This window comes from Drosophila innubila, chromosome X, assembly GCF_004354385.1.
Source record: "Drosophila innubila isolate TH190305 chromosome X, UK_Dinn_1.0, whole genome shotgun sequence".
NCBI lineage: Eukaryota > Metazoa > Arthropoda > Insecta > Diptera > Drosophilidae > Drosophila > Drosophila innubila.
The window spans coordinates 16,054,791-16,082,291 of record NC_047626.1 but is presented as its reverse complement, the minus strand read 5'-3'; the positions used below and the strand labels follow the sequence as shown (position 1 = coordinate 16,082,291).

At 39.7% G+C, this 27,501-nt stretch overlaps 1 protein-coding gene across 1 annotated transcript in view; it reads right to left on the bottom strand.

The window, feature by feature from the left end:
* The window catches only part of LOC117782118 (homeobox protein cut), an 88,524-nt gene that overhangs the window by 25,032 nt on the left and 35,991 nt on the right, over positions 1-27,501 (bottom strand). The window contains exon 2 of the mRNA XM_034619091.1: positions 12,225-13,496. Within this exon, the coding sequence (XP_034474982.1) occupies positions 12,225-13,496 (1,272 nt within the window). The remainder of the gene's footprint in view (positions 1-12,224; positions 13,497-27,501) is intronic.

Here is a 27,501-nt window from a genome sequence, read left to right as displayed (position 1 = left end):
GGCGGACAGGACAGACAGACGGACAGACGGACAGACAGACAGACAGACAGTCAAACAGACAGTTGTTAAGTTTGTCAGTCAGTCATTCATTCAATCATTTAACGATTCAGTCAGTCAGTCAGTGAGTCAGTCAGTGAGTGAGTTACGCACACACGCACATAACGCTACAGTTATTGAATTGATTTGGGAGCAAAATGACAGCAACAGCCAAATGATGTATAGGGTTGGGGGGAATGGGGATGCGAATGGGAATGGGAATGGGAATGGGTACTCTCTCCCGCTCTCCCCAAATAACCGAGTGCGTTTGTGCGTTTGTCTTCTACGTGTACTTGTTGTTGTATTTTTTGGATTATAAAGTTTTGTAATTAAAATTTGACAGCTTTACAATTCCCAGGCGCAGGACGAGAACGAGCACAAGGACAAGGTGTAGGTGGAGCGGTAAAAAGGCAAGTCGACATTCAGTCAGTCAGTCATTCAGTCAGTCAGTAAAAGCGTCGAAACCCTTTCGCGCGCCGCAATTTCTTATTCGAATTTTACAATTTTCGATTTATGTTTCGATTTGATTGTCTAGAATTTTGTGCGTGCGAGTTAGAAGACAGGGAAGAGGAAGAGCGAAGGAAATAAAAGGATAGGAAAGGGAAAGGTTTACATTGAAGTGTTTTGCCGGGTTGGTTTGGATATTTATGTATACGACTGAGACAGAGACACTCAAACACAAACACACACACACACATGCATCAAGTTATACATTTTAATCAAAGCTCTTCCTTTAACCCACACTTGCCAACTGTCCACTCAGTCGCCCATTTTGTTTCTAATTCGTTAAACTTTTGCTTAATAATTGTCTGGCCATGCCGAACCCAATTCCTGTACCCCCTACCCTCATTTCCCCCCCGCTCCCGACGCACACTCACGCGAGCTTGACTTTTATTCATATTTCTGCCTCAATATCATAAAAATATCACAAAAAAAACAGAAAACAAAATGTGATTTCTATATATATATTTTTTTTTTCATGCTACCCTCGATAAGCACAACGACGACGAGGATGACTACAAAGTCGACCCAAAATGTACCCCTTGAGTGGGTGTAGCAAGGAGTTGGGAAAGTGGTCGAGTGGGGGTGGGGGTGGGGGAAACGACTGGTCCACGGGGCAGTCACATGTCTAATCCTTTTGCTTATTGATATGATATCTACACGCAGCAACCGAACCGACAACGTACCAACAACAACAACAGCAACAACAACAAAAACCCCAACAAAAAAGGTTATGCCAGCGATTTTTATTTTATATATTGCTCTATACACAATAACCAAACCAGAAGTGGGTTTGTCAAGGGGGTGGGGGAAGGGGCCCAGCTACTTCTTCTACATGTTTTTTGGCTTTCATAATCAAAAAACGTTAAAATCATAGTCTAGACAATAATTTATGAGCAGAGGCATTGGCTTGTTCTTGTTGTTGGTTTTTGTCTCTTTACCCGCATCATCAATATGAGAAAAGCAGACACAACGGGCCAGCAGACCGAGCCACATCACATCACAGCACCACCTCGCACCACTGTGAACCGCCCAAAAACGCAATGCCAATCAACATCTCTAGCAAACATTCGTAAGGCATCATCATATCCTCGTGCGAGTACTTCTACTCAAGCTCCTGCTCCTGCTCCTGTTGTCATTGTTGTTGTTGCTGCCGCTTTTTGTGTCTCTTTTTTGTGTGGCAACAGATATAAAAATATGAATATGCCACGGGATGCAGAAAAAAAAAGCGCCACAACACCTTAATATCAGCTTGGCCAACGTTAAGGACTTGGCCAGTAGGCGGGCGTGACGACTGTTGGCCAGGATGCGACCCAGGATGAGTTGAGTTCGTGCCTCATGCCACATGCCACATGTGCTGGCTTTGTTTGTGCAGTGTACAGTGGGCAGGGCAAGTGGGGGAAGTCAACTCGTTGGCATTTTCTAATGGTTTCAACTTCCTTCCTCTTGCAGTTGCCTTGTATTTATTTGCCACTTTTTTTTTTATTTTTTATTTTGGCTTGCCCCCCTTGCAACAGAGTTGCAAATATGAAATTCTTTCTTTTTTCGTTTACGTTAACTTTTATCCCTTTTTTTTTACCACATTTATTTAGAAAGGGAATACACAGAAAGCTACTTAAAGTCGTCACACATGACGTATGCGCAATGACAATTGAGATTACGAAGAAGCGAGGCAAAGAATTGACAATTGGCATGCACTTCCGGTGTATTGCCTTCCCTTGCATTGGCAAACATTCACGAATCTTAAGTAAATAAATTATTTGCTTAAATGAATACAAATTGAATTTGTAAATATTTTTTTTTTTTGATTTTTTTTTTTGTGAGATTTTTATTGATTTATGCAGCGGCCTCTCTGAAGATTTGCCGACAAAGTGAAAGCACAGACAGACAGACAGACAGACGGACAGACAGACGTACTGTGAGACAGTTGGACAGCTGGTTTCTAATTTGATTTTAACGTCAAATTCTAATTGGATTTGCTGCAGGCTCTGCGTCTGCGGCTAAGCTCAATCTTCATTTGATGACAATTTCATTTTCTATTAACGAGAAATTGTAATGCCAATTGCGCTGGGGAAGTGCGGAAAATGCATAAAAAACAGTCATGCCATTCGATAGACATTTCTATAAAAAAAAATGAGCAAAAATTATAGAAAGCAAGCTTATATTAATTGCCTGTTTGACTACAGTGGATTAACAGTGACTGGTAAAGAGCAGTGTACCCATTGTTGATATTCATATGAACTACAATAAGTCAAAAATTAATTTAAGTACACGTACATAGTTAAAACTGAAGCAAAAATGTTTATTCTCACAGCAAATTTGTCAAAGTATCAATAATTTAGCATATTTTTATTTTCTAATTGATATATTGTATTGCTGTGTCAGTTAATTTCAACAGTTGCTACCACTGTGCGACAGTGGTCTAAGGGCGGACTAACTGACGGACTGACGGACTGACAGACTGCCTGGCTAGGTTGTTGGGACAGAGCGACCCACGGCAATTATTTTGACGACGCGTAATTTGCGTTGACGATGCGGATGATGAAGAAGCTGACGACATGGACATGGACGAAGACATCTTCGCGGTTTCTTCTATACAAATAAACACACACACATATACATACATATATATATATATATATTTCTCTCTGCGTCAAAATTGAAGCGACAGCGTAGCAAACTAATTAAAGCCAAGTCTTTCCCTCTCCACTAAAATCGCAGACGCCCCAATTGCAGTTAGCTGGCCGAAAATGAACGATTTTAACGCTTAGCCTTTTTTAATTGTCCAAACGTTGAGCCAAGCCAGTGGGGGGGGGGATGCTCTGGGGAGCTGAAGGGATGCCTGCCTGAATTTGATGGCTGCGCCGTTACTTAAATGCATGGCGTCAATAATTATTTCCATTTCCATTTTATTTTTCTTGGTATTTTCTTTACGTTTATTTTTTTGCTATTTTTTTGGGGGAACATTTCATCAAATTGCCGTTAGGTTTTAATTAGAAATCAATTGTGTATGTAATTGCAAGTGAAGTTTCCTCAATTTCATTTGTTTTTTTTATGGGTCATTTCCTCGTTTGGGTTCGAGACTCTATCTTAGTTAGTTTCACGTGATCAAGATGGATCACGATAAACACTGTACTTATTATGATAATGACATTGTTTGTGCTTATCATCACTTTAAACGATTCACACGTATCGCACCGAAGGTTGTCAAACAAACAAAAAGTGCAAAGCTAATCAGACAAATGTGCAAGCAACAACAACAATGACCACAATCAGCAGCAATCGGTTATTGTTGCTGGCAGCAATAAATTATAATGCATCTTTAATTAATTGTATAATAAAGCTGCAGAGTCTTGTCTTTTTTTTTTTTTGCTACTTCGATGAGTTGCCACATTCCGTGGGAGCTGCTGGTTTGCTTGCCGCAATTTGTTGCAAGTTCTTCTTCATGTCAATTTAATGCTAAATTAATAAATGCAATTTGATTTATTGACAGACAAAATAGACATCGTCTTCGTTTTGATTTGCCTTTTCGTTTCCCTAATTGAAATCTTAAATTTCCGTTCAAGCTTGTAATTGACTTGAGTAACACAGCAAATGCCCGACTAAGAAATACCCCGTGGCAAGTTAGAAACTAAGCACAAATTTAACTTTACTATTGTCGATAATTGCAACTAGTTAAGTTACTTAAATAATTAAATGCATTATCATATTTTAATTGTTGTCCAATATTCAAATAATTGTATTGATAATTGAGTTTAAATTGGCCTGATATTAAATAATTTGTATAGAAAAACGATGATTGGATTTTAATAAAAGCAGTAATTATTGAAATTATTAACATTGCCCATTTCTGTGAGTGCAGTACAACTTTAGTTGTAATTCAATTTATGCACAGGAGACAAAAATCAAAATTGACAATTTCTAACCATGTGTGCACACACTGAGTGTGTGACAAGGCGTCAAAATTGATGGTCACAAGTTTTGGGACCATACTAAGTAATTATTCATATCACCCACAATCTGCCCAGAGAGACAGATAAAGTCAGATACAAGGATCGAGAGGAGGGAGGAAGGAGAAAAACATTAGCAGCTGGGCAGAAAAATTGGTTTGACAAGTTGACTGCAAAGTTGCCAACTTATTTGTTAGCCATAAATCAGGCGGGCAATTTCGATGGACTTGGTCCGAATTGCAGTGCAGAGTTGCCACAAATTTAATGGCCTCTAATTAGACAAAACGCAATTGCAGCATGCGGCAATTTATGAAGTGCCAAATGGATTTTTAAGCAGCCAAATGAGACGCCGGCCTGCCAACTTGTTTACTCATTTATTTCTAATAGTATATGCTTAAATAATGTTTTTTTTCTATAATTTTATGACTTGTCATGGCATAGAATATTACAAGTACTTACGCTAGTCAACGATGTGTGAGTGGATGACTTGCTTACCTGCAAATAAGATGAAGATAAAAAGGGAATTAGAAATTGTCATTATTATTATGATACACTGTAAACAGATATTTATGAAGAGGGCAGTTCGAGAAAGGTATGAAGATAGAAAGATGTATCAAAATAGACCAAGATGTTGAAATATTTTCTTACTATGATAACTATAAATAACTACAAGTTGGTAGTTGTTCACTTAGTAAAAGTATTTGCATTTTTGTCATCAAAACTTTTCAAACTATAGCTAATAAAATAGTAAACATTGCAATTCTGACTATAGAGTATAGAACAGGGGAATATCTGCTGTAACTTTGTACTCTAATTCTAAGCTTTGTAAAGTGAAAGTCAATTGCAATTGCAAATCAACGAACCGTGAACGAGTCGAAGGCTCTTTACATTATTTTTTGTCAGCTTGCAATGAGATCACAGATTGTATTAGCAAAGACAACAACCAATTGCTGATGATGGTACAAATCAACACACACACACACAAATTGCATGTAAATCACATGGCAAATAACAATCAAATCAAATCAAAGCTAAACAAAACAAAAAACCAAACCAAACCGAACTGAAGCAAACTAGCGCACGCTACAACAACAACAACAATCACAGCAACAGCAACAACAACAACAACAAATGGCAGCAAGTGGTACACGAAAATAAGGAAATAATCAATTTAAAAAAATCAAAATCGCCATTTACCATACAAATACAAGCGAACAGAAGCTACTAGACTATAGCTCTACTATATATGTCGACTATACTCGTAACTGGTCGGTATATACTAAATATATACTTGTACTAATAAAAATACTGTCAGCAATCAACAATCAGTCAATGTGTCCCAGACGGCCAAACAATAGACGAACCGAACTCAACCAAGTGAGATGGCAAATGCTGTGCACTATTGCTAGCCTGCTCACACGCATGCTGACTGGCTGGAGAGGGGTAGCAGGAAAGAGAGGGGGGGGTGCTAGTTTGGCTGATCAAAATCCATATGCGATAAATAAATTGAATTTATCCGCAATTGGTCGAACAACCGACAACGACAGCAAGTCAAATGTACAATGTGTGTGTGTGCGAGTGTGTGTGTGTGTGTGTAGTTGTGCATGATAATGACTGTTTTTCAATTTAATCAGCAGCAGCAGCAGCAACAGCAAAGGCAAAAGCAACGATAACGACAGCAACTTAAATCATTGCAGGCAGTTCTAACTAAGCTCAATGTCTCTGAGCAATGTGTGTGTGTGTGTTGGTGTGTGGGTGTGTATGCGATTTGTTGCTGATTGATTTGAATTGAATAATTGCAATTGTGTTTGTATGCTGCAGCAAACAACAAAAAAAAAAAACAAACCACAAAATTTATTTGAATTGAAGCGAATAATGTAGAAAGTTCGTTTGCTGGTTTGCTCCGAATACAAAAAGCAACAACAACAACAACAACAACAACAGCACTTTCAAAGATCAGTTCAATTGAAAAGGATTCTTACCTCTTTGAATTGCAACATTTTTAAAAATAATCAATGAAATTATTTATTAAAAAACACAATATACTCTTCGTATTTGATTGCTTGAAATTTCGAACTTTTGCTTCAATTGAAATAAATCATACTAAATTTGAATAATCGGCAATAATTTTAAAGAGCCAAATCCAAAATTTGAAATCATTTCAAATTGTATGTATGTATGTATATGTTATTGTTGGTGATTATGTGTTATGAGTTATGAAAAATATATATTAATATAAATCTAATAGAAAATAGCAACAAATGGAATTCGAATTGATCTGCCTTGACACTTGTCTAATCAAATTTTCGACAGTCAACATGTTGTTGTATTCGTATTCGTATTAATATTAATATAATTATTAATATTGATGATTGCCACGCCTAAATACTAGTCTGTGTGTGTGTGTGTGTGTTTGTTTGTTGGAGATAAGTAAACCAATAGAGTCACATATCTGGGCAGAGATCAGTGACGCTTGATATTTCAACTAAAGCCGTCCTCGATAACAGCCATAGCTCTAGAATTTAGAAATTAGTTGGTACTGAGATCTGTTTCGGTTTTTGTCTGGGTTAAGTACTCGTATGCAAAGATTAGCGTTTTTTTTTCTTTCTATTTTTCTATTTTTCTATTTTTTGTATTTTTATTTCTTTGTCATTTATCGATCATGTTTGCACAGTTGCTGTCGATTTGGGGCTAAATTGGTTTAATTTTAGCCAACTTGTGTTAGCCTTGCGGCGGATATTCCGCTTGATTTTCAAATTTTAAAAATAAACTCAATTGTCTCACTCAAAAACAAACACACTCGTGTTCACAAGTGTTTGCCCAAAAAAAAAAAAAATTAATAAAGAGCTAATATATGAATTTAGTGAAATGATCTGACTATGAATAAAGCAAACAATTAATGCTTTAAATATGATACTCTCAATAACCATGACGTTGGATATTTTAAATTTGCCCAAGTGCGTCAGAGTCAAAAAAAAAATGCAAAACTATTGATATTTCCGAGTATTCTGCGGGTCGTACATATGTATGCTTAATTTCTAATTAGTTGAAAACCCATCCGTCAACTCGAGCAATACAATTTTGATAGCTCATCATTGAGCTCGCCCCCGACAATCTAACAGAACAACAATCGGCAACGATTTCCTTCTGTTTCAGAAGCTGTGAGCGAGTCGCGTCACGCGATGATAAGCACAAATCGAATTTGTGCATGAAAATTATTGCTATTATGATGATTATTATTATTATGATTATCTATCTATGTGAACATGTACGTTACGCATTATGCTGGTCAATTTGTAGGGGCAGTTCAAGTCCAAGCCAGAAACAGAGACAGTTACAGATACAGATACAAAGTCAAAGTCAATGCGGGATGATTTCCCAGTTTCTCCGATGATTGACAGTGCAACGAACTATTAATTTTAAAGAAAACTTCTACACATACAATTGGCATAGTTTTAATATTTAATTTCAATAATAAGCATAACGAATTGACAGCACTTAATACCAGCAGATGGAGTTGTCCACTTTGACATCAGACTTTGTGATAAGTTGCCATATTTTTTGTACAAGCAAATTAACAATAATTCACAATTTTCACATGAAATTTGTCAGCTGATAATCCACATAACAACCATAACATATTTATATCAGTATTGACATTGTTGTTCTTCTCATTGCCTTTTATGCTCAACAACGACAAGTGTTAGGATAAATATGAACAGCAATAATAACAACTAACCGACTAACCGCAGAGTAATAAAATAAAATAAAAAAGAATTCAATTCGGTTTGTCAGCGACAAAACAAACATCATCATTACTGTTCAGACTGTGTGTGTTTCTTATTGAATACACACGCAGTCATACAACAAATATGTGGTGTTCGATAAACAATTTTTTTTTCTTTTGTTATTCTATTTTTTTTTCTTTTTTGTTATATTATTTTATATACTACATATATTTTAATAGATGTTTTTTTTTGACAACTAGCGATAAAAACGCGCATTTGCCACGATACAAACCACACTTACACACACACATATCAATACACACACACACACACACATACACAGACAACTGCATGCCTGTGGTTGACTTTTTTTTTGGTTCACATTTCGATGCCCTTGCTATAAAGTCGTATAATATTATTATGGATTATATAAGACATTAAAAAAGTCTACTATTAATCAGTTTTCTGAAATTCCTATTGTTTTAATATGTAGTTCCCTTAGTATTAACTTGATATCCATGGGTTAATGTGACCAGATGATATGGGAATATGTAAGTGGAATTTTATTTTAATACCAATACAATATCATATGTGAGTATAAAATGCTTATAAGAAGATTCATATACATTGATTAGTGTATTTAATCATCGCTATGCTAGAGCTATTTTATTTGCTTTTACTCTATTTTTTAGCCAACATGTTCTATATATTTTTTTAAATTTTGTTTTGTTTAACTATTTGTTTTTGTTTGTTGCGTGATAAAAACAACAAAAGCAATAAACTTGAATCTACAAAACTGAACGTGTCAGTTCTTTTTTCCTCAAATGCTATATATATTTATATATACATATATATCAGCTAGTTACCAAATCGAAACGGAAGTGTTTTAGCTGCGGTTTTTTCTCGTACTTTTTGGAGCTGCTAATTTGTTTGCAATTTAAGCGTTGCATATATATATATATATATATTTTTTTTGTTTATATTATGATTGTTATTGCTGGTGGCGGCATGTTGTTTAACCCATGGTTGGCCCCGTCGCTATTTTTACACACACGCACACAATTCATGCACTTTGTCTAGAAGAATTGCACTTCTGCGAAAAAATAAACACGCATTTAGCCAACACAAACAAAATGTGCCGAAGTGCAAGTGGGCAGAAAGGCAGAAGAAAGGGGGAGGGGGGTGTGAGGGGTGTCAAGTCTCAAGAGGACAGTCTCCTAACAACAAACAACTGTTGCAATTCCATTTAACATTTAATATTATCTTTTTTTGGTCCACCTCACTTGCCCCAAACTCACAACTGTCGATCATATTTGCTGTTTTTCCTTTATTTTCTTTGCTTACAGCGGATATTATGAATATCTAAGACCGTATGAGACGTAGCTTAAATAAAATATGATTAAGAAATTATTAGTGTTGTTATTTAGAGATTATTAAATGATAAAAATTGCGAGCTGATCGAAGAATGTATCTTTAAAAAAATGTAAATTTTTTATTTTATTGAAAACCTGTTGAAATCATTATTTAATAGAAGTTTATTGATTATTGGCAAGTGTATTAAAACTTCGTTTATCTAAAGACTGATTTTTAATCTTTGTCGCTGTTGCTGTTGTTGCTGCTGTTGTTGTTGCTGGCTTGTTGCTTGGGCGGCGTCAAAAAATATTGTCGCATATTTATGAACATGTGTAACAGATAAATCTGAATGTTGGGCGCACACACGTAAGTGATTTAGTTGTCAGGCGAGTGCATTTATCACAGCTGTGTGTATGGTTTGTCTGGAGCGCTGGCACCCAATGGATTTTCTTAAGAGTGTGCGCCCGCCCGCCACCAGGGGGCGCCAGTAATCAAACTAATGAGCTATGCTATATACGAAACTCTCTGTACTCTCGGGTATTTATTTGTTTTGCTGTTGTTCTTTCTTTCGGGAAATCGTTAGGAGCACATTTGGCAAAAATAGCATTTAATGGATTTCAAATAAGCGAAAGAAGCAGAAGCCTAGCCATAAGTGCCAGGTAAAAGAAACAGAGTTTGTGTGTGTGTGGCGTAGGGTAGGAGGGGGCGGGGGGTAAAGGAAGGAGAGGTGTGTTGTCTGCCGTCTGCCAAGTGAAGTGATAACACATTAAAGAAATGCAACTGGGTGGGTTTTCTTTTCTCACTTAGCTGCGGTTCAGATATTCAGATGTTGCTTTTGTTGCAGCGACACCTAGGGGTTGCTAATGGCAGCTTTTGGCCGCGTTGCAAGCTCCAAGGATGCCCCCAAATGTGGCACAAAGATGCTGCGCTGCACTTAATGGCAAATGATAATGATTGATGCTTAAATGCAACCCAAACTCAACACAATTGCGCATTACGGATTCAGGAGAAATAGAGCGAGAGGGCAAGAGAAAGAGGGAGAGAGAGAGAGAGAGAGAGAGAGAGGGAGATTGGGACGGGAATTGATGCTGGCAATAAGCAATCATTCAATGTGGGCACAATAGAAACGTGGTTGAGTTCGCTTGCATTAGAGAGATTGAATAGAGACAGCGACGGGAACAGGAGATGCAACAAACGAAATGGAGTGGAAACGCCAAACAGCGAAAGAGAGCGAGTGAGAGGAAGGTATTAAAAGGGATCCAAGAAAAGAGTGAGCATAATTTAACACTCTAGAATATAAGGAGAGAGCTGACAATGCACTCCCTCTCTCTCGCTCTCTACCTTTCTTTTGCTATGCAATTCTTTTCAATTCCTCTTTGTGCCAGCTTCTTAAGCGTTTTACAGGCTTCTTAACATAATAATAACGCACACTGCTGCAAGTTTTACTATTTGTTTTTCTTTTTTTAAGTGCCTCACTATGTGGCATGCCACAAGCAATAACTGCCACTGAAACGCAAACAAAGCGATGACAAGGAAAGGCACACAAAACAAGAAAAGGGAGTCAACAAAATTTGTAGGCGTAAAAATTGTCATGTCAATATTTTAATGATATCACTTTACACCTCAAACTCCTCTACACAAACCCTTGCTCCTTCCCCACTTGAGTCAAACTCCCACCAATCAAACTGTACAAAGTTTCATTTTAACTTTGCTATACATTTCTCTCCATTTTTTCTGTGCTTTTTTTTTTTTTTGGCATTTCCTGCCTTTCGAGTCAAATCCCTTGCATATTTTTTCTGTGTGTTGTCCTTTCTTGTGGCGGCGCGTAAAGAAGAAGTCAAAAGTCCTTTTTACTTTTTTTTTTCTATTTATACTTTTCTATTTTTTTCTTCCGTTGCTGTTATTTTTTTTGTTTTGTTTTGCGCCAGCTGGAAGGACGCTCATTTGTTTGCCTTGTATTTCCTTTAGTAATTTTTGCTTTTTTTCAGCTTGTGTTTGGCCAGAAAATTACAAGAAAAGTGCGCTAAACTGCTTGTCTGACTGGGCAGGCGGGAAAGGGGGCAAGCGGGGCAGGCGGATGTTGGTTTGGGGGCGTGGCGCTGTGGGTGTTTTGTTTACTTATGCAAGTGTTTTCTCAATTGTGCGTAGGGTGAAAGAAAAGGACGAAGGAGTAAAAGGCCAGACGGACAGACGGACAGACAGACGGACGGACAGACAGACGGTCAGTCGTGCGTTGTATTCGGCGTCTGCGGTTGGAATTTTTTCGACTTAACTCCTTTTTTTTTTTTTGAATTTGTTGCTACGTTTTTCTCCTACTCTTTGAGGCGGCAACGTTTGTCTAATCTTAACGGTTTTACATTTCATTGCGCCGGGTAATTGTCTGGCCGCAGTTTGGGGCAAGTAAGTGAACATCTCCCCTTGAGACAGTTTATTAAATTAAGAATTTGTAAATATACACAGTTAGTCAAGTAACTTGTTTGACAAAATAAGAGAGTCACAGAAAAAATATGTTTTCTATTCATATTTCATTTTTTTCTCTATTCACAAGTTAAATGAAGAAATAATGAGATTCACTGGATTTCATTCAAGAAATGTTTGATTTTTAAATTGTATATTTTTTCTTTGATCACTTTAAAAAAATGTAGTTTAGACTTACCTCTTTGTCTTTGGCAGCTAATAGAACAGCGGGCTGGTTGTTGTTGTTGTTGTTATTGTTGCTGGCGTTGCGCTTTTTGCGCTTCTCATTGCTGTTGCTGTTGTTATTGTTGTTGTTGTTGTTGTTAGTATTGTTGTTATTGGTGCAATCCTCATCCTCAGCGCTATGTGCCACATGTTGCTCATTTACATTATTATCACGCAGTGCAACATGTTGCGTCTCACTGTTCTTGTTGTTGTTGTTGTTGTTCTTTCGACTACAGCTATCGGTATTTATGTTGTTATGATTATTGCTAACATTTAAACTAGCTTCCTCATCATCATCGTGCTCCTCCCCATGCTCATCAGCAACATCTTCATCATCATCATCATTATCATCATCATTGTCGTCAACATCAGCAACATGTTGCGTTGCCTGCACATCGGCAACATTTTCAGTTCTTGCCGATGACTCAGCGCCAACGGCAACGGCGACGGCGACGGCAGCAACATTGCCGATCTCAGCAGCAACATGCTCGGACTCCAGCTCCATATCATCATCATCGTCGAGTTCACCATCGGCATGTGCCACATTTGACTGCATCGATGCATCCTCCTCATCGTCGTCCTCGTCATCGTCATTGCAATTGCTTGTTGCTGTTGCCTCAGCAACATCGCGTGCTGCTTGCTGTTGATGTGTCGCTATTGTTGCTGCTGTGTTTGCTACTGTTGTTGCTGTGTTTGCTGCAACTGCTGTTGCTTGTGTGTTGTTGACTGCGGCAGCGGGTGAGTGCATTGGCGATTGTTGCTGTTGTTGTTGTTGTGCTGCCGCTGCAGCTGCAGCCGCCGCAGCAGCAGCAGCAGCTGCCGCCTCCATCATCATTTGCTGTGCGTGATTAAAGAAGAGCTTCGGATTGAGACAAGCGCCGCCGACGCCGTTCTGCAGACTGCTCTGCAACTGTTGCTGCTGCTCGGCGCTCAGCAACGGCGGCGATGGCGACGGTGTATTTGTATTGGCCAGCAGATTGCCGCCGTTCTGCTGCAGCGTTAATGCCGCTGCAACAATGGAGCTATTCAGCAGCTTATCGCTATCGCTTTCACAATTCCCAGTGGCTTCCTCCTCACTGCCAATCAATGAGGCTGCTGTTGCTCCTGTTGCTGTCGTTGTTGTTGTTGCTGCTGTTGTTGTGTTATTGTTGTCACTGTTGCTGTTGCTGTCACTATTGCTGCCAGGCGTGCTTGTGGATAGTTGCTCCTTGAGTGTATTCACTTCCTTCTCGGCTAGAGTAGCGCGCTATAATTGGGGTAAAAAACGAAAGAGAGAAATATATATATAGTATAGTGTGAGATGAGTAAGAGATAGTTTTTCAAGCTTGCAACTGCTGTTTCCCACTCCTTCAATTGCCACTGTCAGTCGCATATGTTTTGGACACAAACTTTGACTATGAAGCCCCTCCGAAATACCCTTAACCCCCACTAAACCAAAAGGCAACTATCGACCCTCATTAATTTTACTTTTAAAGTCATTACGGGTTAAATTTAGCCAAATTAATACGTTGCAAAACTTTTGCCCAGCCAACACACAAAAAAGGCTTAAAAAACATTAGGATTGGCTCAGATGGGGGCAGGACAAGGGGCAGGGGCAAGGGAATGGGGTCTGCAATGCCCATTTGCATTAGCAACCATACTGAGAGAAGGCAACAACCAAACAGCCGACAAATTTATAGTTTATCGTTGGTATCGATAAGCCAACTTGAAATTTTAGTGCTATTAGCGTTGACCTTCGATAAAAGGGGTTGCCCCCGGGGAGGCGGGGGTGGGGGCTGTGGGTCAACCAGCCAGACTTTTGCTTGAAATCAAATGCCAAATGAGAAATTAAAACAACAACAACAGCAACGGCAACAGCAACAGCAACAGCGACAAAAAAGGTTACAAAAATATGCGGTGCAAACTTTTTTGGCAAATTAGTCTGGGCCCAGAGAAACCAGAGTCAAGGAGAGACCAGGCAATGCTCAGCCTAACCCCAATTCCCCAATTCGAAACTCCAACCTCCAACCTCAAACCCAACAACTTGGCTGTTGATGCCTCAAAGTCAGCTCAGGTCCGGCGCAATGCCGTTCTCATCCCAAGTTGGCCGTGTTGTATCCTTAGCTGGTAAGCGACTCCTCCGACTTTTGCTCGGCTTTCCTCGAATGCCAATGACTTTTTGGGTAGCTCTCTCTTTTTTTTGGGTGCTTCGATTTTCTGTTGATTTGTACTTGTTTTGGTTTCGTTACGTTTTGGTTTTTGAGTTTTGTGCAATTTTATTTGTATAAATACCGGAAGCTAACGGGGCGGGGAACTGAGACGAGCTAGCCGCTCCGGGGGGCGTTGCAGGCAATAAAGAACTTTCGAAATTAGTCGATGGGCATAGCTCCTATATATATATACAATATATATGTAGCTTCAAATAATGACTCCTTTCTTTTGGTGTGAGAGCTGCAGGCTTTTAAGCTTTTGCAGTTCTTATACAAGTTTTTCCTCATATCGATGAGACGACGACGACGACGAAGGCAACTCCCCAAAAAGTTAAGCAGGAAGTCGTTATAAGGGTCGAGTTAAGACTGAATTGCACTGCAGTTGTAAACGATTAGAAATAACTCCCTCTTTGGGTTTTAGTTTTCGTATGCTTGAGCCTAAGAGCTGTCGGATCAATAAGAGATCAGCTGACGGCTAAGGGAGTAACAAAAACAATGAAATAGATTCTAGAGACTCAAGAAGAAACTGTCTAACTGAGATCAGATCAGAGGGAGTTAAGTTAGTTAGACTATAATAAAAGGTCTAACCAAAAGGAACAGTTTGAATTGCAACAGTTGAGTTCTTTCCCTTTAAGATAAAACAACTAAAAGACTAAGATGCATTTGTCGAACCCATCAACGTATCGTTTGCCTGATCAAATGCAGTGAAGAGACAGAGAGTTGTCTTTATTGTTGTTGCTTTAGACTGGGCATATACTGTGTTTATCTTTTTTCTTGTTGAATGAATGGCCCTCGAGGCATATTTGTCAACATCATCAACAAACCAAGCGTACCCAAACTCTAAATCGTCTCCTCTTTCCCACTTAGAAACCAGACCTATACCCGCAGCCAAATGTAACGTAAGCAAAAGCCAGAGACCTGTGGGTAGGGTGGGGTGTAAGGAGTTGGAAAAGAGGGGGTTGGTCTCGGTCTCGGTCTCGTCGTTGTTGTCGTTGTCGTCGTTGTCGCATAGATATATATTTATGATATTTAAAAGCTCTTAAGTACAAACAACAGACAAGCGGCTGTTGGGCGCAATTCGCGTGATGCTGACAGAAGATGGGAACCAGGGGGACAGTGTAGAAACCAGGGTATGGCCAGTGGGTGGTTGGATGATTGGGTTGGGGGCTGGGGCTAAAAGGAAGCTGCAGTTTTGTCCTTGCCGTTTGCTAGGACTTAAAATGCCAGACAGCCTTCAAAAGCTGGGCTGGCTCTTAGAACTGGGCGACAATTGCAAGGTGGAGGCAAAGGTGGCAGGCACTGTGATTTTCATGCTGACTGTTTGTGGCAATGTCTGTGGCACGTTGCTGTTGCTTTTGGCTGTGGCAAGAGCTGCTTAAGCTTGAAAATTGTTTGTCATAATGCCAGTCGAATGTGCTGCATGACTTTTTGCTGCAATATCGAACAGTTTGCAACAGTTTTCTTTTTCACTGTTTAGTCTTTTTCCATTTCCTTTTCCATTTTCTAGTCTAGCTCTTGTTATTGTTGTTGCTGTTGTCTTGACTCTCTGCTGAAATGCAATCCCCGTGAGAATCGCGACACTTGCGTTTTGAATGACGAAAAACTAGTTGGCCAGTCGTGGTCAGAAGCGAAGTTTGGCAACGACGCAAATCAATTAACGTGAGCATCCTTTTGGGCCATGATGTGGCAGGATACTGGGTACCCTTGCTGCACTCTCAACTCACTCGCTTGTGGCCCAGTTCGAGCGGCTTAGCAGCAGTTGCCAACCAAATGAGTTAATTAACTAAAATGCGGGTGGCTTTGCTCGTGTTTTACTTCTCTACTCTACTCTCGCTTTATTTTTACTTTTTTTTTTGGGTGAAGAGTGTGTCTGTGTGTTGGTGTGTGTGTGTGTGCAGTTGTATGGCCTCAGTGCCCACTTCAATGATGCTACGTCTCTCGCTGTGTGTGTGTGTGTGTGTGTGTGTGTGTGTCCAGTCTGTGTGTGTGGTCAGCTTATGGCAGAAAAGGCTTTAGTATTGAGCACCCTTTTAACGTTTTTTTTTTTTTTTTTTTTTTTTTTTTTTTCCCCACTTTATTTTATTTATTTTTTCGACGAGCGAGTTTCATTTAATATTTTGGTGCCGGCGCCGCCACTTCAAAGGAGCTGCCAAAAATAGCCCGAAAAAAAAACAAAGAAAACAAAATCAAATGGGGAAAACAAAAAACGCAACGCGCGCCAAAAATGTTAAGTGAAATGTTAACAGCGGGGCCAATGTGCGATGCTGTTAACATTTCTATTAGCCAACAAAAAAAAAAAAACAACGAGCACAAGGGTTCAATGAGGGGGCGTGCATGTGTGTGTATAGTTAAGTAAAAATGCAAACTGAAAAGCCAAAAAAGTTTATAAAATTTCTGTGTACTCTGCAATGCATTTAAGCTTGTATTTTTATTTATTTAAAGCTTAACAAACGCTATTAGCGTTAATTTTGAGTCTGTGGAGCGTAAGTTATGTTGCAAAAAGCGGCTTAAAAAACAACTGTAAGCTTGGAGAATATGTTGAAGGTAACTTTAATGCATTCCGACTACTTTTAACAGTGCATTTTTAGAGCTTGTAGGCTGGAAATTAGTAATAAGTAGTATTTAAACGCTTTAATGTGCTTTCATTTCTATAAGTTGTGCTAGAAATACACAAATTTAAAGAAATTTAAAATATAGCTAACGAAAGTTTTTATTACATATATGTCAATTAAGTAGTAAAATCTTTAAGCTACAACTAACTATTTTAGCTTAATAATTGCTCTGATTATTTATGTTAGCTACTGCGGAATATTGGCACACACACACACACACACACGTAAGCTTTCTTGTATACATTGTGTATGCAGGATCAAAAGCCTTAAAGACACTTTCAAGGATCAGCCGTTGGGCCAATTGAGCTCTCGCTCTCTCTTCAGCGATTGTTGCAACTATGCATAGTATCGCATGCACATAGGCACTTCAATGGCTTACAATGCATAAACCAAGTCAAATGTTCTTGTATAGCCTCCCCCCTCTGCCCCTTTCTCCTTACCACAAACCCTCTCAGTTGAGTCGTGCGCTCGGCACATGTCAAAAAGCGCGCACTTTCGAACTGAAACAGATTCGCAGCCCTTGGGCTCATACTGAGTCTCAGTGTGTGTGTGTGTGTGTGTGTGTGTGTGCGTGTATTATAATGCATAAATACTCGTACTCTTGAAGAATTTTTGCATGCAGCATTGTCTCAAGCTGTTTTCTGAAGTGAGTCGAACGGTCGTCTCTGTATTTTTTGTTTTTTTTTTTTTTTTGTCGCATGGCAGCTGTCAGCCCCTGGACAGAGGCGCTGGCAAAGGGTGAGTGGGTGAAGGGGGGGGGGAAGAGGGGCAGCACTTTTTTAGTACGAAAGCAACGTTATGAATTGTGCTTGAAGCTGAGCTCGAGTGCGAGTTGTTGTTGTTGTTGTTGTAGTTGTTGGAGGTGGTGGTGGTGGTTCATGTTGTTGTAGTTATTGTTGTAGGTGGTCGCAGCAACCCCCCGACAGCAACAGCAACAGGAGCTTGAAGCTTGGGTCTGAGCAACGTTGCTGCATTGTATGATGGGCACAATAAATCAAAGCAAATCAATGCGACGACCGCTGCCTCGTAAGTGGAGGAAAGAGAGGGAGAGAGTGAGAACGGGAGACTGGAAGAGGTAGAAACAGAAAGCAGCAGTGGGGAAGTTAAGGACTTTGCTTGGGTACTTTGATTTAGAGGCGGCTGTCAGTTGTTGTCTTGACATTTCGTAGCTTAGACCCGGGCACGCGTCTCTGTCACACACAGAGAAACAGAGAGAAAGAGAGAGAGAAACCTCAGAGACAGCGGCTGCCTCAGCTGCCTGCCGCATGCCACCGTCACTGCCACTGCCACTTAAACGCCTACATGACATGACATGGCATTGCGAGTAGGGGTGGCATTCGCAACGCATGGCTAAGGGGACCAACCGAGCAGGTTAGGGGATGCGGTAGGGTGTAGCGAGTGCTTAGCTACACAAGAAAAATATGAAGCCGAAGCGCAGGCATTTCTACAATTACACACACATTAAACAGAAGCCAGCAAACGACTTGTAAAAAGTTAAAAGTTGTTAGCGCAGGTGGCAGTGGCAACAAGGGGTTAAATGTGCCAGTGTATGCGTGTGGTTATATCAATTGAATGGCAGTAGACAAAAAAAGAAAAAAAAAGTGTAGCATGATATTAGGCGCAGTAAAAGATGCCTTGACAGCTGTAAATGTACAAAAAGAAAAGAGAAGCAAATGAGACACACACACATTTACACACCTCTTTCAAAATATATGCATATGTATGTGTGTGTGTGTATTGTATATAAGCCTGTCAATGTGGCAAAAGCCGAAGGAAAAAAAAGAAAAGAAAGCAGCCAAAAGAAGAACGAAAGCAAGGCAAGTGAAAAGGAAGAAAGCAGAAAGTGCGTAACAAAAGAAATAAAAGCAGAAGAATTGCTTCAAACTAACTTCTACATATTTAGCATAAGTCAAACTAAACTTTAAGTGTAACTTTCTTAATTTCAGTTGAAGCTGCTTAAAGCTTTAATTAAACTAAAGCTTTTTAAAGCTGCTTAATTGATCAATATACACATTATCAATTTAAATTCAAAGCAACTTAAGATCTTGAATATATATTTCTTTTGGCTTAAAAACCTTTAGATATTTTTAATCGATTTACTATTATATTAAATTTAATGTTCATATTTTTTAAAACTTTGCTGATATTTATATAGCTTTTAATGCTTTTGCTTTTTAATATTCGTTGTAGCTGCATTTGGGTTATTTTTTTTGTTTTTTTTTTGCTTAATAGCAACTTCTCTTTATGCTATACTTCTTTTACAATTATTTGAGTAGCTGCTGTTTCACTGCTCCCCTTACCTCTTTCCTCATTCTTCTTTCATTTTCCCTCGTCCATCAGAAGTTTACGTATTTGCTGCGTTTTTATTTTTGGGACATGCCTTTGCATTTGCTTTACAATTTCAAACATCATTAGCAACACACACACAACATCAGCACAGAGGGTGGGGGTGGGGGTGTGTGTGTGTGTGGGTTGTGAGGATAAACAGAGAGCTTATACACACACAAACACACACACACACCCACGCACATATCCCTTTTTGCTAATTATTTATTTAAATATTAAACAAAAAATACCCAAACACACAGCAAGCAAAGTGAGAGAAGAAAGAGCAAAGAGAGGGAGAAAGACAGAGAGAGAGATCGGTAGTCAGAGCGAGATAGACAGCCTTAAAAACTGCAACAAAAACCGAAAAAATAAACACACACACACACACAACACACACAAAAATGACGTGAAAAGAGTAGCATAAAATCAACACACACACACGCACACACACACATGCTGCGAGAAGACGAAAATGATGTATTGATGTTGCTGTGAAGTCAGAGGGAGGCAGAAGGGTGCGGGGCGACAAAGACGCACGCAGTAAAAACAAAAAGAAAAACATATAAAAAAAAAAAAAACACAAACGACGATTACGAAACGAAGAAGAAAATGTAGAGTGTACGAAGCGAGCGTTAGACTGAGACAGCAAACGAGTGTGAGCGAGAGCAAAAGAGGCGAAGCAGGTGGGTGTGTGTGAGTGAGATGGCAATACGCATATGCAAATACACGTACACATAACTGTACATGTTGGTGTGGCATCTTTAGCCAAAGTCTGTCTCACTGTCTGTCTGTCTGTCTGTCTGTCTGTCTGTCTGTCTGTCTGTCCGTCTGTCCGTCTGTCTGCCTAGCTAACTAATATTTTCTAATTTAAAATTCTGTTTCTTTTTTATTGCCTAGCACACACACACTCATACACACACACACACACACACACACACATGTGCATGTAAATTTATAAAATTTCTATTTACTTATCAAAAATCAGGCAACGACGAGCCATTGAAAAAACAAAGAGTTGTATTTATTATTACCCCCATTTCTTTTGCTTCCAACCACACTCCCACACTCCTCCCTTTACCAACACTCATCAATTTACACAGCAGGCAATGAAAAACATGACGTTGAAACTGAAAGAAGAAGAAGACGAAGAGAGCAAAAGATGATGAAGAAGCAGCAGGAGGGTGGGACATGCGGTATAGCTGCTGCTGCTGTGCACGCCCAAATGTATGCTATACAAAATATAAATTAGCTTTGATATGCGAAGCCGCTGGGCGTATGGGCGGGGGAGCCAAAAAGGGGAAGAGGGGGCAAGGGCTGGACTGTAAAAAAGGATTATATACACGCACAGTATCATGTGTGTGTGCGTGTGTGTGCGTGTGTGAAAAGATGCTGAAAAAAGGATTAATGCGCGCGCCAAGCAAGAAGACAACTGAAAACGGGAGTGTGAGAGAAGAAAGGAGGAAGAGAAAGAGAGGAAGGGGTTTGTCAGCCAGCTATATGCTTCGATTTTTAATGCGTCATATGACAAGGCAAGCCATGTGTGTGTATGTGTGTGTGTGTGTGTGATAGAGTGTGTGGGTAATTGTCTGTCCCGGTCTGACAAGAGGCAACAAAATCCAAAGTTGCCTGCGGAGTTGCTGCTAGGATGAAGGGGGGGCAGCTGGAGGAGCGAAAGCTTTTTGGGGGCTGTAAAGTGTCAAAGAAAAATGTGTGCGGCACTTTCTTTTCAAAGGCTACAGTTACACGCACCCCCAACCACTGACTGTGTGTGTGTGTGTGTGTGTGTGTGTGTGCATCAAATTAGACGATTTCTAATTGCTGTCTGTAAAGCATGGCAGGGATTAGATGTGAAACATCTGAAGGCAATGGGAGACCAAATATGATTGACTGGGCAGATAAAAAGTTGAAAGCTTAAAGCTTAAAGCCAACATGAGAGAGAGTGAGAAAGCACGGCTTTGGGCAGAGCTTTCGATCTGCAAAGAAAGCGCATGAAAAGCTTAAAGTGATCATGGGTGGAATAACGAAATTAGAAAGAGAGAAAGAAAGAGAGAGACAGAGAGAGAGACAGAAAAAAAAAAAAAAGACAGAGAGAGACAGAAAACAAAGACAGAAAGAGACAGAAAAACAAAAAAAAAAAGAGAGAGAGAGAGAAATAGAAAGAGAGAGAGACAGAAAAACAAAACAAATAGAGAGAGAGAGAGAGAGAGAAATAGAAATAGAGAGAGAGAGAGTGAGACAAAAAAACAAAACAAAAAGAGAAAGAGAGAGACAGAAATAGAGAGAGAGAGAGAGAGCGGGAGGGAGACAAAAATGGAAAGAGCTAACTTCACGTCAATACTTATGCCTTATGGCTTATGATTATTAACAATCAAAAACCAGGCGACTCTTTATTTATGTTTGTGTGTGTGTGTGTGTGTGTGTGTGAACAACCCTTTGTAGCAGCATACCCCCCCACCTCCCCAACCACAACACAACTGCCACCCATACACACAAAAGTAATAATAATTTTTTGGCTTATCCTTATTATTACATAACGTATGCATACCTTTTTGTAGCCTGGACATGACTTCCCTCCCCTCTCCTCCCCTCCCCTTCCCGCCCCTGCCCATCAACTTGCCATCATTTTAACTGCCCAATCGTACATCAAAAATTAACGCACACACATACACTCACACACACACACACAAGCCTACACACATGTACACATGTGTGACCCTTTTTTGTGGACCATTGTTATAACCCTACCCCCACTCCTGGCTCATTTTATGCGCTCTTTTGGTCACTTTGTTTGTAGGCCTTTTTTTTGGCAACAATTTTTGAGAAAGACAACAACAACAACAATAATGGGAAAAAAGTAAATAATTAAGCATTACACTGACCAAATAGCACACACGGACAGCAAGTGGTAAGGGGATGCTGTGTGGAAGGGGCTAATGGGGGATGGATGGGGGGATATTTCAGTTCAGCTCAGGTCCAGACAAATACAAATAAATATATAACTCATATATATGTGGGCAGTGCGGGACCGTACAAATAATGATTAGAAGTCCCTTCTCACACCCAACTCTACATTTTGGCTTTTACTTTGTTTTTTATGCCTCGACATGTGTGTGTGTGTGTGGGTGTGTGTAATTTTTGACATTTTTATGCGGGCCTCAAACTAAAGGCAAACCAACAGCAACAACAAAAAAAAAAGTAAAAAGCTTCTCAAAGTTAATGTGCCAAAAGGGTGTACAGAGGGGAAATGAGGGTATAACGGGGGGGAGGAATAGGAGAAGGGCTTGAGGCATAAGGGTTGTGTGTGCCAGTGTGTGTGTGTGTGTGTGTGCTACATAAATTTGACACTGTAAAATTGTAAAATCTAACAGAAATTAATGATTTCTATTTAGCTGTAGGTACAGTTGTGCACAAAACATGCTAGCGATATAAACACAAAAACTAAACAACAACCACAACGAGTAGCATATTAATTATAATGGCAACCCCAATTCCCCACATCTCATATGCATAAACAAAGGGCTAAAGAAAACAATGCAAATCTATTTCATAGTCTATCCCAAGGCGTATTTTATTTGTATTTCGTCGTTTTTTTAGCCTATGAATTATGTATGATGAGCTGCCAACATATTAGCCGACTGCTTAACTTGGCCAAGATATTGTCAAGGCATAAATGATATATGATTAATGCTAAAGCATTTGACAGAAATAACAAAAATCAATGGCAAACCAAAATGAAGATGGTCGAAAAAGTGGGGGAAATTTTCTTGTCCTTCTACTATCTATCAAATCTTTAATTAAGCCGAAAATTAAGCAATTTATTTTGTTGCTCACACCAACAACGGCAACAGCAACGACAAGAAGAAGAAAAAGCCTTTTGGCGTTGCCATCCTTTAGCATTTTACAATTTCAATCAAAATTTCCAATCAATGTCAATTCATTATGCGCAAAGAAGCAAAAGGAGAGCAAAGTTGGCAAGCGAAGGGGAGGGGGAGATGGAGGAAGGGGAGTTGCTGATGTAGCCGCAAAAGGTAGAAACCATCAACCATCAAATACCAAGGCAACGACAAATGTCTGGATGGGCAAAGCAACCCTGCCAAGCTACAACTAAAAACTAAGAGAGATGGCAACTCGAGCGCCTGGCATTTTTAATGAAAGCCACGCACAAAGTTGCCTGTCAAGTTTGCCTAATCAAAATCGACAACATTTTATAGTTTGGCCGTGTAAGACAAACAGACAGACAGACAGACAGACAGACAGACAGACAGACAGACAGAAGGACAGACAGACAGAGAGACAGAGAGAACTAAGGAAAGCGAGTGTGTGACAAACAAATATTTGAAAACGTAAATCAGAAATCTTTCACTTTCATTTGGCAATCCTTTTGTGCCCTTTCATACCAATCAGGTGGAGAGGAGAGCAGAGCAGAGAAAGCTGAAAGGAGAAAGGAGAGCAAAGGAGTATAGGGAGCTATCCAAAAATAAGGGGGCGGCTTGTCTTTTGGGCCTGACAAAATCGAAAAACATTTCGTGTATTAAAACCGAAACGAATTAATTTAATTAATTACAATCATGTCTTATTAGAGACGTATGAAGATGACGAAGACGACGACGATGAACTAAGACGGGTTGCTGCCTCACTTAGGGGTGTGGCAAGGGACAGATTGGAGGGGGGACGGAGTGTTGTTGTTGTTGCTGTTTTAGGCAAAGAGTTGCCTTCAAGTTGTGCGCCAAATGCTTTTGTTTCAAGTGTTGTCCTGGCCCAAAAGCATTCATTTGTTGTAGCTTGGGGAGGTTTTCCAACAATTGCTTGGGGTGTATATAGAGTGGAGGGGGTGGAGGGGGTGAAGACTGCTTCGATAGCGTATATATTTTATGCTCACATCATTTATAAATGCCTGATTTGTTATTTACAAAACGAGACAAGTTGCGGCATTTTGGATTGCTGGGGATTTCGGTTTGGGACTGAGAAAACTTCACTCACTGTCTGGCTGTGTGTGTGTGTGTCGTCACTTAATTTGAATTTGAGTAATTGCCAAGATGCTCTCATGTCTTTGTGGCAAAAAACAGAACATTAGCAGTGAGACCAGGCTTCTTGTAGCTTAGTTAACAGCGTCTTAACAGCGTCTTAACAGCGCACATATGTGCACGACATTCATGAATTAACAGAAAGTAAAAAGAGCAGAGAATAAAAACAAAATGATCAAAGTTGTATTAAAACAAGAACTTAGAAATCAATTTGAAATTAAAGTTAATGTTGCAGTAAGCTAACATCATGTTAAAAGCGCTTAACAGCGCTGGAATAAGCAATTTATGTAAACGAAAATATGTTAATTTTAGTGATATGTAAATTAAGCATTGGCACACATGACGCATACGCAATATTTATTGGCAACAACTTCAGCTGTATGAGTGTGCGTCTATATATCAGATATGCTGCATACTTCTTTTTACACTTTGTTGCCATTGTTGTTGCTGTTGTTGTTAATTAATTTCTGTAAAAATATTTATTATTATTAGTCGACCAGCGACTGCAAAGCGGCAATGCACTCATCAGCACCCAGCCACGAGACCAGAAAAATAAAGGGAGCAAAAGAGATGGAGATTGCATTGCCAGTGATCTATACTTCTCTCTACTTCTACCATCTCTCTTTCTCTCTCAGCTTTGGCAGCTCTTTCTCGCTTCTCGCTTCTCTCTTCACCTGCTCCGGTCTGAACGACTTGACTGTCACTAAACGGCTCATCTAACTGCAATGCTTCATGGCAATTTCGTTTGTGGTACTGCCTGGGGAACGTGCATGGGCAGGGGAACAGTCAGGGGGTCTCGTCTGGCTGCCTGACTTATTTTTACAACAACAATGAACGCTCAGACGGACGCAAATCACAAAATGAAAATCGAAAAGTGCATGCTTCTATATATTGTGCGATAGATATATCTATATAGCCATATATTTTTTTATATATATATATGTGTGTATGAATATAAGATATATATATGCATATAGATTTGTATTTAGCTTATGGCAACAACAAATTTACACTCCAACAGACGATGATGTCGTCGTTGTCGTTGTTGTTGTCGTTGTGGTTGTCGTTGCCGTTGTCGATGTTGTTGTCGTCGTGCTAGTCAGTCAGTCAGCCGCGTCGGCCGCTGCCCCATGGTACATCAACCCCCGCCCCCTCCTCTCCCTCTCTCTCTCTCTCTCTCCGCCACGCCTGCCTCTTTGTCCTGCCCACTTTCTGGTGCGACTATAAAAATAGGCAAATAATTATTTAAGAATTTCTTGATTAATTGGCAGCGTTGTTGTTGTTGCTGTTGCTGCTGTCTCTGTTGTTGGTGCATGCAAATATTGCATTGCCGTCGCCATTTGGCAGCAGCAACCGCAACAGCAACCGAAACAGCAACAGGGCCATTTTGGCCAACACTTGATTGCATTTTCAATTGTTTGCCGTTATGCATTTTTGCCAATAATTTACATAAATGGGATCCTCGCTTAGTTTTCGCCATAGACAGCATTACATGACAACAACAACAGCAACAACAACAATAGCCACAACAATTGTGGCAACAACATTGCTGCTGTGCGTCAATGGTGAAGTTGCAACAAATTGAATTAACAGCAACGTTGCCTGTCAGTCCAACTAATTAAATTACAAGTTAGCAAAAAAAGCTCCGACTTAAATGAGAGCGTAAACGGAAGTTAAGACTTTAAAGAGAGCTTTGGCTTAGACTGTAAATAAAGGCATTGATAATAGAGAGAGAGGGAGAGGGAGAGAGAGACAGTAACAAAGTGGAGGGAGCTTAATAATAAAAAAGCAGAGCTTTTGATTAATCAACTAATCTGCTTTGAATGCTGATCAGCAGCAGAATGTATCTATATAAAATTCTTATTGAATAAAAGATTTGGTTAGGTTAGATTAGATTAAGCATTAAGCAGCTTTAAGCTATTGTAAGTCTCGAAAATTAAAAAGAGAGATTTAAATGTTTGAGCTTTTGATTAAGCAGCTTTAAGTTTATTGCTGAGTCATTTAATTTGTGAGCTATGAGAATAGTTAAAAAGCTTTCAAAATATGGGAACTCCTTTGCTTGGTTTGAAATGTAAGCTTTTGATTTGACAAACAACAGACTAGAACTTAAAGCTGTTATTGAGCCTTACAGTTAGAGAAGTCTGTGAAAGACTTAAGAGTGGCGTAAAGTCTCTAAACAAAGGATTATTGAAAGCACTTTAAGTGCTGATCAGTTCGTGTATCAGTTGTAATATGCAATAGTTGCAACAGCAACAAAGAGTTGACTAACCTGTCGCATTCAATACTCCACACTCAACACTCGGTACTCGGTACTCAACACTGAGTACTCAACACTGTGAGTCGGGTACTCAACGCACTCCACACTATACAGTCCACAGTCTATGCACCAATTAGCATATTTTATATCAATTCCTGTCATACATTCCACACCTTGCCACGTTCGTTGTCGTTGTCGCTGTTGTTGTTGTTGTTGTAGTTGTAGTTGTCGTTGTTGCCGCCCAAACAATTCGCAAGGCAACAGCACAAAGGCTTGCATTGAGTTCTCCCCACTCTCACTCCCTCTCTCTCCCGCTCTCTCTGCATTTCTCTATCTCTTTTGCACCATATATTCTTGTGTGTCTCGTTTATTTTTATCAACTTTAGTTTGGGATTTTTGCAACAGCTAAAGAGAGATAGAGAGAGCGAGAAGGAGAGCAATTGTCACAGTCAGAGTCATATTCACAGATTCATCTTTGTCGTTCTGCATAAATAACTGTCGCAGTGTGTATCTCCCCCTCAAATCCCCCTCCCCCCTTCCCCAGCCAACGCCTCTGTCTGTCTGTCTGTCTGTCTGTCTGTCTGTCTGGCTGTTTGTCTGTATGTCTCTGCATGCATGCATTATTTCATTAAAGTATTACAATATTAATTCGATTTTCACTAATTGACAAGAAGAAGCACTTCTCTCAGTTCTCTCCAGTTTGTTCTTCTCGCTTTGTCTGCGTCTGTCAACTGTTTGTGTGTCTCTTGATCATCTTCATCATCTACATCATCATCATTTGTCGCTGGCTTTTGTTCTTCTGCTACTCCTTCTTAATATTTCTGTTCTTACTCGTCTGATA